The sequence below is a fragment of the Penicillium crustosum genome (genome assembly GCF_028827405.1).
Source record: "Penicillium crustosum strain IBT 35664 chromosome Unknown utg000002l_segment0_segment0, whole genome shotgun sequence".
NCBI lineage: Eukaryota > Fungi > Ascomycota > Eurotiomycetes > Eurotiales > Aspergillaceae > Penicillium > Penicillium crustosum.
Window position 1 is genome coordinate 5015440 of NW_026623123.1, and position 14563 is coordinate 5030002.

General features: G+C 50.5%; 7 protein-coding genes across 7 annotated transcripts; 5 read left to right on the forward strand and 2 right to left on the reverse strand.

Moving 5' to 3' along the window:
* Nucleotides 1-526: 526 nt before the first annotated feature.
* N7487_005402 (RING finger protein) lies at nucleotides 527-3389 on the reverse strand (the record flags this gene model as incomplete). The annotated part of the gene is made up of 6 exons (XM_056873149.1): nucleotides 527-1538; nucleotides 1595-2372; nucleotides 2429-2672; nucleotides 2730-3124; nucleotides 3183-3292; nucleotides 3349-3389. The coding sequence occupies 6 exons, from the start codon at nucleotides 3387-3389 to the stop codon at nucleotides 527-529; spliced, it is 2580 nt and encodes an 859-aa protein (XP_056730869.1).
* Nucleotides 3390-4168: 779 nt separating this feature from the next.
* Nucleotides 4169-4976, forward strand: nctA (negative cofactor 2 transcription regulator complex subunit BUR6; the record flags this gene model as incomplete). The annotated part of the gene is made up of 2 exons (XM_056873150.1): nucleotides 4169-4640; nucleotides 4720-4976. 2 exons carry the CDS (start codon nucleotides 4169-4171, stop codon nucleotides 4974-4976), a joined length of 729 nt encoding a protein of 242 aa, XP_056730870.1.
* A 410-nt stretch (nucleotides 4977-5386) lies between these two features.
* On the forward strand, nucleotides 5387-8030 carry N7487_005404 (uncharacterized protein; the record flags this gene model as incomplete). The annotated part of the gene is made up of 5 exons (XM_056873151.1): nucleotides 5387-5395; nucleotides 5442-5549; nucleotides 5603-6285; nucleotides 6336-6560; nucleotides 6620-8030. 5 exons carry the CDS (start codon nucleotides 5387-5389, stop codon nucleotides 8028-8030), a joined length of 2436 nt encoding a protein of 811 aa, XP_056730871.1.
* Nucleotides 8031-8414: 384 nt separating this feature from the next.
* N7487_005405 (putative MFS transporter) lies at nucleotides 8415-10238 on the forward strand (the record flags this gene model as incomplete). Its single annotated transcript, XM_056873152.1, has 3 exons — nucleotides 8415-8823; nucleotides 8875-9121; nucleotides 9179-10238. The coding sequence occupies 3 exons, from the start codon at nucleotides 8415-8417 to the stop codon at nucleotides 10236-10238; spliced, it is 1716 nt and encodes a 571-aa protein (XP_056730872.1).
* Nucleotides 10239-10639: 401 nt separating this feature from the next.
* Nucleotides 10640-11745, forward strand: N7487_005406 (lysophosphatidic acid acyltransferase LOA1; the record flags this gene model as incomplete). The annotated part of the gene is made up of 3 exons (XM_056873153.1): nucleotides 10640-10670; nucleotides 10729-10966; nucleotides 11028-11745. 3 exons carry the CDS (start codon nucleotides 10640-10642, stop codon nucleotides 11743-11745), a joined length of 987 nt encoding a protein of 328 aa, XP_056730873.1.
* Nucleotides 11746-12446: 701 nt separating this feature from the next.
* On the forward strand, nucleotides 12447-14038 carry N7487_005407 (FAD-binding oxidoreductase; the record flags this gene model as incomplete). The annotated part of the gene is made up of 3 exons (XM_056873154.1): nucleotides 12447-12571; nucleotides 12632-12798; nucleotides 12867-14038. 3 exons carry the CDS (start codon nucleotides 12447-12449, stop codon nucleotides 14036-14038), a joined length of 1464 nt encoding a protein of 487 aa, XP_056730874.1.
* Nucleotides 14039-14180: 142 nt separating this feature from the next.
* On the reverse strand, nucleotides 14181-14477 carry N7487_005408 (uncharacterized protein; the record flags this gene model as incomplete). The annotated part of the gene is made up of 1 exon (XM_056873155.1): nucleotides 14181-14477. One exon carries the CDS (start codon nucleotides 14475-14477, stop codon nucleotides 14181-14183), a length of 297 nt encoding a protein of 98 aa, XP_056730875.1.
* Between the last annotated feature and the right edge of the window lie 86 nt (nucleotides 14478-14563).

The window sequence follows — 14563 nt, forward strand, 5'->3', positions numbered from 1 at the left end:
TATGCAAGCTGAAGTAATCGAGTCAATCGATAGAAAGTTCTAAGAGGATAGGAAGTCACTGTAGCGACGTGGGCATAGGTTATCTCCAGACCGGAACTCCCAGGAACACCAGTACGCAGTGCGGTTACCATCGGAGTAGACGAAAGCTAGAAGGCAAGACCGAGGGGCCAGGAGAGAGCAACGGGGTGAGCGATCAGGTTGCTCACTGAGCAGCTTAGGGCATTAGGGGGGGGGAATGACTATCAACATTATTACTAGCAAAAAGAAATTCATTTTCATCCTTGAAGGAACTATCGCACCAAGTCATTGAAATAAGAATAGAAAAGTCATTTTCATCATTTGGAGGTCCATTGTCTCTATCCATAAAAAGCCATTTCAAATAGCCTACACAAATCCCATATCTACTGTTGAGCAGGCTCAGATCCCAACTCAAGGGAAATAACAACATGCAAGAAAAGTGAAAAAGAAACCCCTGACGCCATGTTCCCATGATTTTGTACGGAAGGGAAAGAAGCAAACTCCAAGCTCAGAGTTCATCTTCATACTTGTAGTTGATGCGACGGCCCGCCACCACACGGTCCTGCCGGCTATCACGGCGGCGGCCAGACTTGGCCTTTTCGCGGTGCTGCTGTTCACGCTCGAGGCGCTCCTTATTGCGTGCCTCGCGCTCAAGAGTGTAAGGGTCCTTATCAGGCTCGGCTCTTTTGGTCGAGGCTCCGTTCGTGTCCCGACTACGGTCCTCATCACCACGTTTCACACGACGGGCTTGGGGATGGTCGCCAGTGGCAGCAGATGGGGATCGATCGCGGCGAGAGCGTTTGCGATCACGCTCACGATCACGATCACGATCACGATCACGCTCCCTTGGTCTATCTCGGTCGCGCTCTGAAGTCCTGTCTTTATCGCGGTCGCCATCGCGGCGACGTTCGCGATCGGAATCCCGGTCTCTGCCACGGCGGTCGCGGTCTCGGTCACGATCTCGGCGGCGAAGATCTCGGTCTTGTTCTCGTGATCTGTCGTCTTCGCGGCGGCTGCCCCTGTCCTTGGTAGAGCGGTAGGTACTGCTGATTCGGCTTGCTAGATCGCGTGATTCTGGGGCTTCAGAGGACGCTTTGGTCCTGCCATTTGACCCGTCTTTCTCCGCGATCTTTTCTAGGCGACTAGACGGACGGACGTCGCCGTTTCGACTTGAGCTGCGGCTACGGCTGCGGTGACGACGGGAGCGATGTGAGCGATGGCTGGTTCTTCTATCTCGCTCCCGATCACTGTCGTGATGCCGGCGTCGTGAAGATGGACGAGAGGATGTGCGGGATGGAGAGCGAGAGTGACGAGCACCAGATTGTAGCTCATCAACCCGATCTAGGCGTTTAGTTTCTGTTCCACGCCGACTGTCACGGTCATCTTCAGTACCATGAATAGATGGTGAACGGGGGCGAGAAGCTGGATTCTGTGAGGGAGATCGAGAGCGAGATCGAGATTGCTCACGTTGGGACGGCGCGTCGGATGTAGCTCTTGTGCGATTGTCCTCAGTGGGTTCACTGCTGGCAGTTAGAATTTAGATTGCCAAGACAATGACAAAAGAGGAAGGTCTCACCAAGAAATACTGGCTTGGCCCTGAGCCTGGAAGCCACGCTGTCGTAGTACACTGGTGTTGGGTAGCCCCTGCCGCATGGCACGTGGAGCAGCTGGAGCGCCTTCGACGCCTGGCCCGCGTTCTTGTCCATACCGGCCATACCTGTATTGGCCATACCCATTACTCATATGACCGTATCCGGGCCCAGTTGGTACAGGATTATCAAGGCTGTCAATGGTGGGGATTCCCTGGGGTTGGTCTGTGGCCCCTGTTGGGATATCATCTGGATTACCTGGCATATCCGGTGCAGCTTCTCCGGATTCTTGAGCCTCATTTGTTTGGATATTACCTTGAGCATCCATTGGAGTACCGTTGGGACCATTAGCCATGTTTGGATTCTGGTTGGGATAGCCTGAGTTAGCACCCTGACGGTAATGGCCTTGCATGGGTCCAAAGCCACCTCGACCGGAGCCAAACTGGCCACGGCCGCGACCTCGGTATCCACCACGACCATAACCACCATAGTAACCGGACTGATAGTCTGAATGAGAAGGGTAAGCAGACATATTAGACCCGCCAAATGCTCCTCCATAAGGAGGGCCCGTGCCATTTGCGAAAGCATTTGGATTGAATTTATTTTGGCCGCCTTGCCACATATTGTTGTTCTGTTGGGATGCGTCCCATCCTAACGATCCATACATGCCCCCGTTGTAGTTCATCCCAGTGTTCATGCCCATGCCAGTCATGTTCATTCCGTACATCCCCTGATTTGCCATCGGGTCCATCCCCATGGGCATACCTGTGGAAAGAGATTAGCCAGATTGAAATGTCACATTTTGGTAACGTTGAACTTACCCATCGTGTTCGAGTAATTGAACATGCCAGCCATGAAGGGGTTCATGGCGTTTCCGTTCCAGCCCATCGCAGGGAAGTTTCCGGCCATGTTTGGAGCCATCGAGTTGGCAGCGGATTCTTCAGGAGCCTCCTCGAGAGGAGGAGCAGATTCTCCATTTAGGGGAGTTTCGTTGACTGCGGCATCTTCAGTCGTGGACTCAAGGGCCGCTTCGGTGCCGTTGAGTTGATCAGCAGTTGCCTCGGGCTATACATATAGGGTCAGTTTAGAAAAGTAGAGTGTGGAATAGCAGTGGAAAATTACCTGAGCTGGCTGATCGGCCGAATCTAGGGCACTTGGCTCTGGAATGCTCTCTCCAACCGTGTCTGGGGCCGAGGTGTCTAGTCCCAGCTCTTGAGGCTTTGACTCAGTAGGCTCCGCAGGATGCGGAGATGCAGGGGTCTTGGTCTCCACAGCTGTTACTAGCTCAGCCCCATTTTGATCAGGGGCTGCATCCTGGGCAGGTATGTTTGTATCCGCAGGCGTGACATTGGATGGTGTTGGAGGCGCAGCAGATTGGCGGTCTTTTTCCCGCTTCTTTTCTTCGGTGCGCAGGAAAGCCTTGAGAGTGGTCCGCAGAGCCTTGTTGGGTTTGCAGAGATCAGGAGAGACGGGTGTATGTGTGCAGACAGGACATGTGTCGGAAAGGGAAGCTTGGCCTAGAACAGAGATCAGATTAGCTACCATTTGCGACAGGTACGAAACATTTCAACATACAGGTCTCACAGATGGACTGGTCACAACAGGGGAGACGAAATGCGCTCACTGCCAGCTTATTGCAGATGGCACATCGTAGTTTGAATGGGATCTCATCTTGGGTCAGGGTACTGCAGAATCATTAGCATCATGGCGAATTTTTGATCGGCATGCCAGTACTGCATACCTGGCAATGTCCATGAGACCGGGTATATCCGCCACCGCCATGACTGGGGATGGCTGGAGATATTAAATGACCCTGACTAGACAGATAGCTTCAGTGACATGACTTCAATGCCTGGTAAGAAGTGTAGAGGGTGATGCTTGAATTTGGTCGGAAAAACTATTTCGCCGAAGTTACATGTCAGAGCGAAGTAAGAGACGCCGGGAACTAAGAGATGACGTGGAGCACACAAACAAGGTGCATTGTAGACGTGATGAGACCCTCAGATTAGATCAAGTTATTTTTGGCGTTCATAGAAGAACAGCGATACTCTGATGGTTTCATCTGTTTCAACTCGACGTTTTTGGATTCTATCGTCATCGGGTATTTTGGTATTTATTCTACGGGTGCCTAGAGGGAGGGGGGGTAAAGAAAGGAGTCACCTACGATATATGGACAATGCAATAATATATTTGAGAAGGTGAATCTGACAAAGAGAAGAAGTGGAGAGTACAAAGTAACTCGAACAAGGGAGGATAAAAAAACGATGAAATAGAAATTAAAAATTAAAAAACCAAGAATTTGAAAAAATGAAGAGGGAAAGTGAGATATAACAAAGGGAAGAAGATGAAAAAGGGCCAAAAATGTTGATTTTCATTCGAAAAAAACAGACCAAAACAGACCAACTCGGTAAAAACATTACCAAAAAAACCACGACGGAATTTAAAAAGGACAGCGGCGCCCGACTCGGTCGTTGGATTCTCCTCTCCAGGGAGCTTGGGCCACCTACTTTTTTTCGCGATTCCACTATAATTTTTTTTAATTTTTTTTTTCTTTTTAAACCATGACAGAGGACAATTATCGGCCTCGCTCTCCTGATCTATCACTTCCTCCTCCTCAACAACACGCGATTGCAAGTCCAATTACATCTTACCCATCGTCTTTCTTCAACCCATACCAACCATACCACCTCCCAAATCCAAGTCGCGTGTCTCAGCAGTACGTGCCACCATATCAGCCAGACTCGGACATGGCCCGTCGTTCAAGCCGTCTTGCTCAGTCCGACCACGCCCCCATCCCTGAACCTATGCCCGAAGCAATTCAACCCATGCCCGAAATAATCCAACCAATGCCAGAGCCGATCGCAATGGCACCAGTCCCCGCCGCTGCGCCGGAGATGGAGGAAGAGATGCCGCCGGCTCCTCCAAGTGCGGGGATTGAAGTAAAGACCAAGTTTCCCGTGGCGCGCATTAAGCGCATCATGCAGGCCGATGAGGATGTCGGCAAGGTTGCTCAGGTGACACCGATTGCTGTGTGTAAGTACAGTCTTTGCGCTTCCCTTCGCGCATATTCCCTATGCCTTGCAAAAGATACTGACCAGACTTTTCCTTATAGCCAAGGCTCTCGAACTCTTCATGATCTCTCTCGTCACTAAGGCGGCACAAGAAGCCAAAGATCGCAACTCAAAGCGCGTCACAGCCTCGCATCTCAAACAGGCCGTCGCCAAGGATGAAGTGCTCGACTTCTTGGCCGACATCATCGCTAAGGTTCCTGATCAACCCGCTAGCCGGAAACACGAAGACGACGGCAGCGATCAAAATGAGGGTCGCCGTAAGCGTGGCGGGCGGCGACCAAAGGATGAGAGTGATTGAGGTTGACCCGTAAATGATTTGACGACGGCTAGATGGAATGGGTATCAGGCGCATAAATTTATGGAGGTTCTTTTTTGTTTTCTTTTAGGCGTTTAAATAGTGGGAGGCAGATCTGGGAGCGCATTTATCTGTGAATATCTTTGGGTTTTTGGGCTCGAATGACTCGAGCCCCCATATGCGCACGGTCTTTTTATTCAACGAACAGGACCTGGACTGGCATCTTTCTTTGTTGGAAATTGAGTGTGTATGACTGTAATTGTATAAATATTGAATGTGCATGTAGTATAAATAATCTTGGAAGCTGATGGTCTGTAGTTGTAAAGCGGCGATCAGCGCGATAAACACTGTCTCCACTCATCCTCGACCCCCCCCGTCACTTTCACCCTGTGAGATCATGCTGTCCTCACAGAATGGACTTTGTACGTGTCCCTTTCTTCTTTATGAATGTCTACTGATGGAATATAGTGGTCTCGTCTTATCGGCGGCTCGCGCGCGCTGTCCAACAAACCCTCCAAGGCCACCTCACCCACGGAACGGCTGACTGCCTTTAAACGCGCCTGCAATGCCCTCCAGGTACCGCCCACTACGTCCGTTACTATGAGGCCACCAACTAACCCAATTGATAGCAAATATGGCGTTCCACAAATACTCCTTCTGGCGAACAATCGGTTGCGCATGCGCGGACATACGTTGAACGACTCAATTCGATTCTGAGCGAGGAAGCCCGCGGGCCCGCACCGCACCCCTGTGTCGTCTATGCAGCATCTTCCCAGGTCTTTGTGACAGTGACCAAGCTTGCCCTCTCCTTTCACGATGAAGGGGTCGTCCGATCAGCCACGGTATTCTTCGATACGCTGATCGATGCCGAGGTGGATGGGGTTGTCGACAACCGATTGTTCGCCCGTGCGATGGTGGATCTCGTCCGCCGTGCCGAGAAGACTTCGGATGAGATCGAGGGCCGACTTGTTGAATTGCTGTTTGGGATTGCCAACAACATTCGTCTGCAGCCTGGTATCCTGCCCGCGTGGTTTGTGCCTCGGGTAACACCTGTTGCCCAGGATAGTGATTCCCAGGCCCCAAGTGGGACGGAATTTGCAGGAGCTACACGGAAGGACGAGTTCCCTCTGTTCTACCTGCTGGTGGACTATGTTCATCACGAAGGACGTGCTGGTGACTTTGCTCGAACGGGATTGCTCTACCTCATTGAAACCGCATCGCGGTCTAAAAACCTAGAGAAGTGGCTGATCGAGAGTGATCTGGCTACGCTCATGGCCACCGGACTAGGTGCACTGTACAGCCAGCTGGGACAGTAAGTTTGGTTCTTTGATCGCCGTGAGACAGCATACTAATCGAACAAAGCTTGTCGTTTGCTCCCACCACCGAGGACGATAATCTCCCTCACATTGTTGTTTTGTCTGATCATGCCAAACATGAGACCGCTTTGCAGCCAACCCTAGATCAAACAATGGATGCATTCATGTCCTATCTGTTGTTTTGGCAGGATACAATCGACCACTGCAAATCGGCTGAAGTGAACGACACCTTATTAGACCATTTCCAGGTGCTGTTTCTGGAGCAACTTTTGTGAGTATACACTCGTTCCTCTTCTCCCTCTGGAATGGAGTCATCGCTGACTCTTACAGGTATCCTTCGTTGTTAGAATCATCAGATGTAGCTGGTGGCTCGACAGCAGCGGTGCTGACCTACATGTGCCGCATTCTCGACTCGATAGATCAAGGGGAATTGGTCCATCGGATCTTACATTTCTTACTAGCGTCTTCCCCTCAACCTGAGGAGCAAATGGACATGTCCGCAAGCCGACGGAAGTCCCTCAATGTGCTAGCTGCGTTGGCCTCTGAAGCGGCTCAACCATCGCCGTCGCTATTCAATCTCCGCGATTTGGCCCTACTGGGACTTCAGTCATCGAATTGCCAGACGGTGTTAGCTACACTACGCCTTCTAAACACCGTTCTTCAAAGACACCATCTATTTGCACGGGCGCTGATCCATACCATTCCTACCCAGCCTGCAAACCAACGCCCCGTTGGCGCTTTGAATGCCGAGCTAGAGCAACTTCTGGTCATGGGAACGTCCCTCGTCGACGACCCTACACTGAATGAGTCGTATGACAACTATGTTGCAGATGCGACATGTGTCCTTGAATCCCGCCTGTGTCTGCCCGTCTCTTCGATGGACGAAGACGAGGAGACCCTACCACTACCATTACAGCTCCAGCAAGATGATCCCATAGTGCAGGCCCTTTTCGGGTGTCTTGAATCTTTCTTTACCAACAGTGTCATCATCAATCTAGCATTAACAGGAGTGTTCATGAGCCTGGCATCCTCGCATCTCTTTTCCTTGGACGGGTGGGTGTTGGTTGATCCCAACCAATACGAGGCACCATCCTCCGAAGAAACCGACGATGGATTTGAAGACGTTCTTCGGGCCTACCAGGCACCAACTTGGCCCCCCACAGCTGCTCCTACTTTGACTTTAGCGCTCCAACAACTCGTGAACCAGGTCCGACAGTGGCAACAAGAACTCCCGGACTTCAATGTACTTATCGCTGCCCGGCGGGAATTATTGCACCAGGACGATCGTCCACAGACGCCAGACCGATCACGAGAGCCCTCAGAGCATCCAGCATCAAGAAATCGCTCGCGCCCGTCATACCCGGGTTCTCCGGATGCCTCTACCCTAGCTTCCCGTGGCCGATCTCCGTACCCGGCCAATTCGCCGACTATGCTCTCTAGTCGGGATCGTGATGAATCCTCTATTCCTCCGGACTCGCGCGGATCCTCGAACGCCCGAGCCGTGGCCGCTGAGGCTCTTCGCCAGCGCCTTTCCATGCCGTTCCCGCCCGCACCCGCAGATCCACAGTCTCCATCTGCCGACGAGGAAACCTCGGGCTCAGAAGATATTAAGGATGCTCCAGTCGCAACTCTTGGTCATGTACTGACGAATGTGGTGATTCTTTACGAATTCCTCCTGGAACTGTCGGCGGTAGTACAAGTTCGGGGAAGCTTATTTGAAGAGGCAGGATATGATAATTAAGAAAGGGGGTGTTTATTTTTTTGCATATAAAGGGGTTATACCTACGGAGTAGGCATCAGTATCTTGTACTTTATTTTATTCCTGAATAATCTATCAAAAACATACTAAGGATTTGATATGCAAAGTAATGAATAAGAATAGTAAAGTGGACACGCACTAGTTGGCCACTAAGCCCCTGGACGACAAACTACCAGTCGCCAAGACATCGTGCCGGATTGGCTTGCGACGATTGGCAACTTGTCCTCCAGACACGTAAGACAGCATTTCTCACACTCTTTCTAACTTAATTCTGACAATGATCTGATACCGACCCTCATTTATACATTTCGATCCGACTACCTTCTTTTATATATATACCCTGCCTTGACGGTATGACTGGCCAAGATGGCCCCGATACGTCATGAGTCCCTCGACCGCGAGGACCGCGAGGATGCCCCGTTCCTCGACTCCCCAATTCTGAGCGACCCTGGCCCAGCCCACCGTCATGTTCATAGCAAGCCCAGTATAGGCAGCCGTCCAGTAAAAGCCAATGTTTCCGCTAGCGCCATTAGCTTTCGCCTCAAGGCGACCCTATTCGCCATGGTCCTCGCGGTTGAGATCGGCTTCGCTTTCCTCGAGGGCCCCATGGTCCGGATCATGGAGTCGATCGCCTGTCGCCAGTATTTCCTAGGTGTGGATCCGACGAAGATCGGTGCGGATGGACAAGTGCCGGAGGCCATGTGTAAGATCGGCGAGGTGCAGGCTGAACTGGCGGCTGTGAAGGGGTACCATATGTTCTTTGATGGATCGCTGAGTAAGTTGGTTTAAATGTACAGGGCTAGTCCATTGTCTGATTGTTTCGCAGGCGCTCTTTTGGCGATTCCCTATGGTCTGCTGGCAGACCGTCGTGGCCGCAAATCTACACTCGCTTTGTCCCTTCCCGGGTTTGCGTTGAATTCTATCCTTACAATTGTTATTTTATGGTTCTCGGATATCTTCCCCCTGCGTGCGCTTTGGTTTACTGCCTTGACGTGGGTGTTTGGTGGTGGTCCAGTCGTCTCGTTTGCGATTATCTGGACTATGATGGCCGATGTAACCACTGAGGCCGAGAGGTATGTTACTCCTCCAATTCGGACATGAGCCTTATAGATGCTAATCGAGTGGCACAGAGCGGGCATCTTCTTTCAATTTGCCATCGTCTCGATGGGCGCCGATTTCGCTTCGAGCGCTCTTAGTTCTTATCTGATGACCTTGGATCCCTGGATACCATTGGTGACTGGATTCGCAATTGTAATGGCCGGCATGATGCTCATTTTGGCGCTACCGGAAACGAAGCATGCACTGCCTCCCCGGAAAGCCGAACCAACTCATGTTGAGATGTCAGATCTAACGGATGACCCCGAACGAAAGACTTCTTTACATAATCTCAATGGACCCGAACCATATCGCACAGAACCCGACATGAATGGCGACCATGAGAACGAACCGCCATCTTGGAGCATCCAATCCTACTCCCACCAATCTATCCTGGCAAAGTTCCGCGCAAACTACCGCTTCTACCTTAAACCCTACCGGTTCATCCTCAACCGAAAACCAGTGCTCCTTCTTCTCACTGCATTCCTGGTCTACCGCCTGAGCCGAGGCTCGTCCTGGTTTTTGACCCAATATATATCGACACGTTATTCATGGACACTGGCACAAGCCAACTTCCTGGTATCTGCTCGCCCGACGGTGTCAATCCCATTGTTCCTCTTCGGCCTACCTTTCCTCAAAAGCCGAGTCCTGAACCCCCGACTTTCATCGACTGAAAAAGACCTTTGGCTCGCGCGCCGCAGTATATTCTGTCTTACAGTTGGAACCCTCGGAATCGGTCTCTCCCCTACGATTGCGACCCTAATTCCCAGCATGATCATTCAGACATCCGGATCAGGCTTTGTTTTCCTTTGTCGTTCTATCGTTACCACTTTGGTTGAACGTGATGAGACCGCTCGCTTGTTTACTGCAATTGAGATTATCCAGTCATTGGGAAATGTGGTTGCGAGTTTATCCATCACCACCGTCTTCCAGATTGGACTGCGTCTCGGTGGGTTCTGGATTGGCCTCGCGTGGATGATGACCAGTACCCTCTTCTGTTTGGTAGGAGTAGCAATCTGGTCTTTTAATCTGCCTCCAAGTCCTCCGACACCGGACTTTGTGGTGGAAGATTATGATGGGGATGACAGGGCGTGATCTTAGAGATCTTGTATACTACTCATAGCTTCTGTGCGCACTTAGAACGTGTCTTTTTTTTCGTATCTCTTATATTATATAGATCTATGCTTGAAAACGATCAACCCAATAATACAGAACTTAATATCCGAGCGTCCATCGATCTGCACCGCAGTCGCCTGCAACTCTAATACCCCAGGAAAATGTGCCTGGGTGCCTTAGGCATATATCACGTGGCAGCTCCTTTCGCATGTGAAGATCACCAGGTGGTCAACCGAATTTCACTGTCAGAATTGGCCCCAAGTTCGAGTCGCAACTTGTGCTGCCAAGACATTCCCAAATTAACACTTCCTTAGCGCATGGCTTGTTGAAGATTGAGCCCATACCCCAGCTCATTCTGTCTATAGCTGTCATAACACGAGATGGAGAGATACTCTCAGTTCCGGGATCGAGGTGAATTTCCGCTATGATGACCAGCCCCTCCAAGGATACTTATGCTGACGTGCCATAGGCTCGGGAATTGCGCCCTTCCTCCCAATCCCTGTTGAACGACTCGGCCTCCAAGCTCCTCTCCGTATTTTTCTCTTCTGCTTCCGCCTCCCACTCTTCATCTTCGTCACTCTTAGCTATTTTTTGATCTTACAATGGCTTCCCATTGGATCGCTGGGCAAGAAGGCTGCTCTATGGTGTATCCTTGGAGTTCCTAGCATCTGGTGGATTGATCTCCAAGTCGATGGAGTGCGCAAAGGGTTCGTGCAGTACTATTGGAACTATAGCCTGTTCCGCTGACAACTAACAATTTCCACACAGGTCTTTGAAGCAACAGCAAGCGCGTCTACCACAGCCCGGCTCGGTCATCGCCTCGTCCTTCACATCGCCCATTGATGCCGTCTACCTGGCAGCTATCTTCGACCCGATCTTCACAGCGTCTTACCCCAACACGCGCCAGGTCGAGCGCATCTCTCTGCTCCAAGCCATTCTGCGAGCCTTTGCTTCCCCCGCTACGCAGCCGGCCCCTGGTGCCCAGATGGTGGATGTCTCGACCCTCGTCGAGCAGTACCCCAGCAGGCCAATCGTCTTGTTCCCGGAGTGTACCACCACCAATGGTCGCGGCATCTTGACCCTGAGCAACTCCCTTCTCAGCGTGCCCCCCAAGACCAAGATCTTCCCCGTCAGTCTGCGCTATACACCTATGGATATCGTGACCCCGCTCCCCGGTAGTTATATGAGCTTGCTGTGGACGCTACTTAGCAAACCGACCCACTGTATCAGAGTGCGCATCGCGGAGTGCATTACAAATAGCCAAAATGCCACTGATTCAACTCGCAAGTCGACCTATAGTACGAATTACCTCGACACACTGGACCAAAACGGGCAAGAAGAACAAGCCTCGCCCAGCGAGAAGGCGCTGCTTGATAGTGTGGGGGAGTCGCTAGCTCGTCTAGGTCGGGTTAAGCGGGTTGGCTTGGGGGTGAAAGAGAAGCAGGAGTTTTCCAGGGCCTGGAGTCAGAGTCGTCGGACATGGTGATCTTGATAAATAGTATTTCTTTCGGTATAATTTTAGATTCTTCAACCAAACACATTGTGTGGGATCGGGCTATTCCCGCTAATATCGCTGGTAGTAGAGTAGACTGGTACATGCCTTACATAGTTATGCAGTTCGCATGTCAAACCTAAGTTGCTAGGCACAAAATTAATGGTAGAGGATGGATTTTGCTTGACGAGGATTAATATTTGACTTGGGTTTTGGGGTTTGGCTTCTATCCAGGTATGAAATTGTATAGGGTAGGGGAAACTTGCTGTATAAGGAGGGTGCCTTCATCATTGAGCCCACGATGTCTATGCCGAGGCGGTTTTCGATACAAACCTGACCAAGCCCCTTGTATATTTGGTTTGACTTGGAGCAGCTCTTGGTTTTTAATTAGACCAACAAGTCACGAATATTGTGTACCCTCCCCTACTGAACCTTTGTTTGTAGATGTGTTGAACCTCGAAACATCTCAATATCACCCGCTCAGTTCATGAAGGCAAACGAAAGTTCTTCGGCCTTGAAACCGAATCACTCAGTCATATCTGACATGATATTCTCACTTGAAGCATGAATTCTGTTTGGACTACGTGACGTGGTCCCCTGGTTTAGATATCTGCCTCTCAGCTCCTTCCTCTCTTCTTTTTTTATCTACCTTCCACATCCAAAGCGGCCGAAGGCACACTCTGCAGATACTCACCATGTTTCTAAACCTGCTTTTTTTGGTAGTGGGGACCAGATCGGTGGCTCTTGCTAGCCCCAATGAGGCATTGAGGTCATGCTTCAAGAATGCCCTGACAGGCGGGGGGGAGTTTTGCCCTAGCCGGTGATCTGTTCTATGACCACATTGTGAATCGCTACAATCTGAACATTCCCGTTACTCCAGCAGCAGTGGCCTTTCCAACGTGAGTGTCTTTATAGAAAATGATTCATTATGTCCGTTGCTCATGGACCACAGTTCTTCTCAGCAGGTGGCTGCTATTGTCCAATGTGCCGCAGAGAACGAATATCCAGTCCAAGCCAAAAGTGGAGGGCACAGCTATGGCAATTACGGTGAGATTCTGAGATAACCCCTAACTCAAAGGAGTTTAACCTGAAGACTAACATGAGATTCGTGGCAGGCCGTGGAGGAACAGACGGTGCTGTTGCGATTGACTTGAAGCATCTCCAACAATTCTCCATGGACAATGCATCCTGGCAAGCGACAATTGGGGCGGGGAGTTTGCTAAGTGACGTGACACAGCGGCTGTATCACGCCGGAGGACGGGCTATGTCTCACGGAATTTGCCCTCAGGTCGGTTCAGGGGGACATTTCACAATTGGTGGTCTTGGGCCGACTTCGCGTCAATTTGGTGCCGCACTTGACCATGTACTGGAGGTTGAGGTGGTTCTTGCGAACTCGAGCATTGTTAGAGCCTCAGACAGGGACAACCAGGATCTCTTTTGGGCCATCAAAGGTGCTGCCTCCGGCTACGGTATCGTCACAGAGTTCAAGGTCCGAACTGAGCCTGAACCTGGTACTGCGGTGCAGTATGAATACAGCATAGAGTTTGGCGATCTCAAGCAGCAGGCGGCCCTTTTTAAGAGCTGGCAGGCCTTCGTGTCAGATCCGAAGCTGACTCGAAAGATGGCGTCTACGCTCACTGTGCTTGAGAAGAGTATGGCAATCAGTGGTACCTTCTTCGGCACCAAGGAAGAGTATGATAAGTTAAACCTTGGCAGCAAGTTCCCCGGTGCAAATGGCAGTGCATTGGTTTTTGATAACTGGTTAGGTCTTGTCGCCCACTGGGCACAAGATGCTATTTTGGGGCTGGCGGCTGGAATCCCAACAAATTTCTACGCAAAATCTACTTCTTGGACTCCCCAAACCCTGATGGCCCCGGAGACTATCGACAAAATGTTTGACTACATTGGTACTGTCGACAAGGGTACTTTGGGCTGGTTCTTGTTGTTCGATTTCCAGGGAGGTTACACCAATGACATTTCAACTAATGCTACATCTTACGCCCACCGTGACGTCCTCATCTGGTTACAGTCCTACACAATCAATTTAGTGGGAAATATCTCCCAGCCCCAGATCAACTTTCTCGATGGACTTAACAAGATCGTCACCAATGACGTGCTTCCCTATAATGCCTACCCGGGTTACGTTGATCCTCTTATGCCCAACGCCGCCGAGGCATACTGGGGTACCAATCTCCCCCGACTACAGCAGATCAAAGAGCAAATTGATCCGAACAATGTGTTTAGGAATCCACAGAGCCCATCTCCTGCAAAGAAGGAACCATTGTGATAAACCATTGGGTCTTCCACATTCAGCACTACTTTGAGCAGCCATAACACATTTTGTAAAATCGTTTAGAAACGTAGTAATTGAAGTTTGACTTAAACAAGAAGACAACATCTTACCTTTCAATTTGTCATATTTTGTATCGCTATTCAATCCCGCTTGCCTCCTTCGCCGCCCACTCTTCACTCTGGCGAGACGTCCATTCCCAACGAAGCGCCCACATCTCTCGGTTCAATTTCTCCGAGCACCTCGAGCACATTCCTGCCTTTTTATGAAGTCGGTCTTCGGGAATTCCAATAATGCCGACATTAAGAGCTCGTAGAACACGTCCTGTACATCGTTCTCGTTGGGAAAACGGCATGCCAAACTCTCCACAACGTTCAATTCGTCCGAAATGGATGCAGTTGCACATTGTCCACATGTCATAGTTTTGCACGCACATGTTGAGGGTTCTTTTCACTAGTTTAAGTAGATGGAATGGATATAGATACTGTGTAGTAAATTTGAGGATTCTGTTGCGTTGGTTTT